Here is a 1,753-nt window from a genome sequence, read left to right on the forward strand (position 1 = left end):
GCTGATCAGGCAATGGTGAGGAAACTCTCTGCATGTGAGACTATGGGTTCCGCCACCACCATCTGTACAGACAAAACAGGTACACTTACCTTAAATAAGATGACAGTGACAAAGTTTTTCGTAGGCAAAGAGCACATAAAGGCGGAAAGTAATACATCAATTTCAGCAAAAGTTCTTGAATTATTCCATCAAGGGGTTGGATTAAACACTACAGGTAGTGTTTTCAAGTCCACTGATTCATGTTCCAGCTTCGAGTTCTCAGGCAGCCCAACTGAAAAAGCTATCCTTTCATGGGCAGTGCTGAAATTGAACATGGATATGGATCAAGTCAAAAGAAATTTCGACATTCTACATGTGGAAACTTTCAATTCGGAGAAAAAGAAGAGCGGTGTATTGATCAAGAACATCACTGATGGCACGATTCATGCACATTGGAAAGGTGCTGCTGAAATGATTTCAAGAATGTGCTCCCATTACTATGATCGAGAAGGGAACATAAAACCTCTAGAGGAATCAGATAAGGTAGAATGCGATAGGATAATTGAAGGAATGGCTGCCAGCAGCCTCCGATGTATTGCGTTCGCACACAAGCAAGTGACAAAAGCTGAGCAGGAGGATCATGAGCATATGCATGGAAATGTTCCAGAAAATTCTTTCATTCTTTTGGGCTTTGTTGGCCTAAAAGATCCATGTCGACCTGGCGTGAAGAAAGCAGTGGAAGATTGCCAAAATGCTGGTGTGAACATCAAGATGATCACTGGTGACAATGTGTTCACAGCAAAAGCCATAGCAACAGAATGTGGGATTCTTCATCCTAATCTGGAAGTAGATGAAGGAGCAGTCATAGAAGGTGAAGAATTTCGTAACCTCACAGATGAAGCGCGGATGGAGAGGGTGGAGAAGATACGCGTGATGGCAAGATCATCCCCTTTTGACAAACTTCTAATGGTGCAGTGTTTGAGGAAGAAAGGTCATGTGGTCGCGGTCACAGGTGATGGCACGAATGATGCACCAGCTTTGAAAGAAGCAGATATAGGACTTTCTATGGGGATTCAGGGCACTGAAGTGGCTAAAGAGAGTTCTGATATTGTCATCTTGGATGATAATTTTTCTTCGGTTGCCACAGTTCTGAAATGGGGAAGATGTGTCTATAACAACATCCAGAAATTCATCCAATTTCAGCTCACAGTAAATGTGGCCGCACTTGTGATCAATTTTGTAGCAGCTGTATCAGCTGGTGAGGTACCACTCACAGCAGTACAGTTGCTATGGGTGAATTTGATCATGGATACGTTAGGGGCACTAGCACTAGCGACAGAGAAGCCAACCGAGGAACTCATTAAGAAGAAACCAGTCGGTAGGACAGCGCCACTCATCACCAACGTTATGTGGAGGAATCTAATGGCTCAAGCCTTATATCAGATTGCAGTTTTATTGACCTTACAATTCAAAGGAGAATCGATATTTGATGTCAACAAGAAGGTAAACGATACATTGATTTTCAACACATTTGTTCTTTGCCAAGTGTTCAATGAATTCAACGCGCGAAACCTGGAGAAGAAGAATGTCTTTGAGGGAATTCACAAGAACAAGTTGTTCATGGCAATCATCGGAATAACGTTGGTTCTCCAAGTGGTGATGGTGGAGTTTCTCAAGAAGTTTGCAAACACAGAGAGGTTGAATTGGGGTCAATGGGGTATTTGCATTGGATTTGCAGCTGCATCATGGCCAATTGGTTGGCTTGTCAAGTGCA

At 42.9% G+C, this 1,753-nt stretch overlaps 1 protein-coding gene across 1 annotated transcript; it reads left to right on the forward strand.

The window, feature by feature from the left end:
• Positions 1-8: 8 nt before the first annotated feature.
• On the forward strand, positions 9-1,753 carry LOC124890943 (putative calcium-transporting ATPase 13, plasma membrane-type; the record flags this gene model as incomplete). The annotated part of the gene is given in 1 exon segment (XM_047402789.1): positions 9-1,753. A coding segment is annotated over 1 exon segment (1,741 nt), but the record flags the coding sequence as incomplete, so codon positions are not given.

This window comes from Capsicum annuum, unplaced genomic scaffold, assembly GCF_002878395.1.
Source record: "Capsicum annuum cultivar UCD-10X-F1 unplaced genomic scaffold, UCD10Xv1.1 ctg2746, whole genome shotgun sequence".
Taxonomy (NCBI): domain Eukaryota; kingdom Viridiplantae; phylum Streptophyta; class Magnoliopsida; order Solanales; family Solanaceae; genus Capsicum; species Capsicum annuum.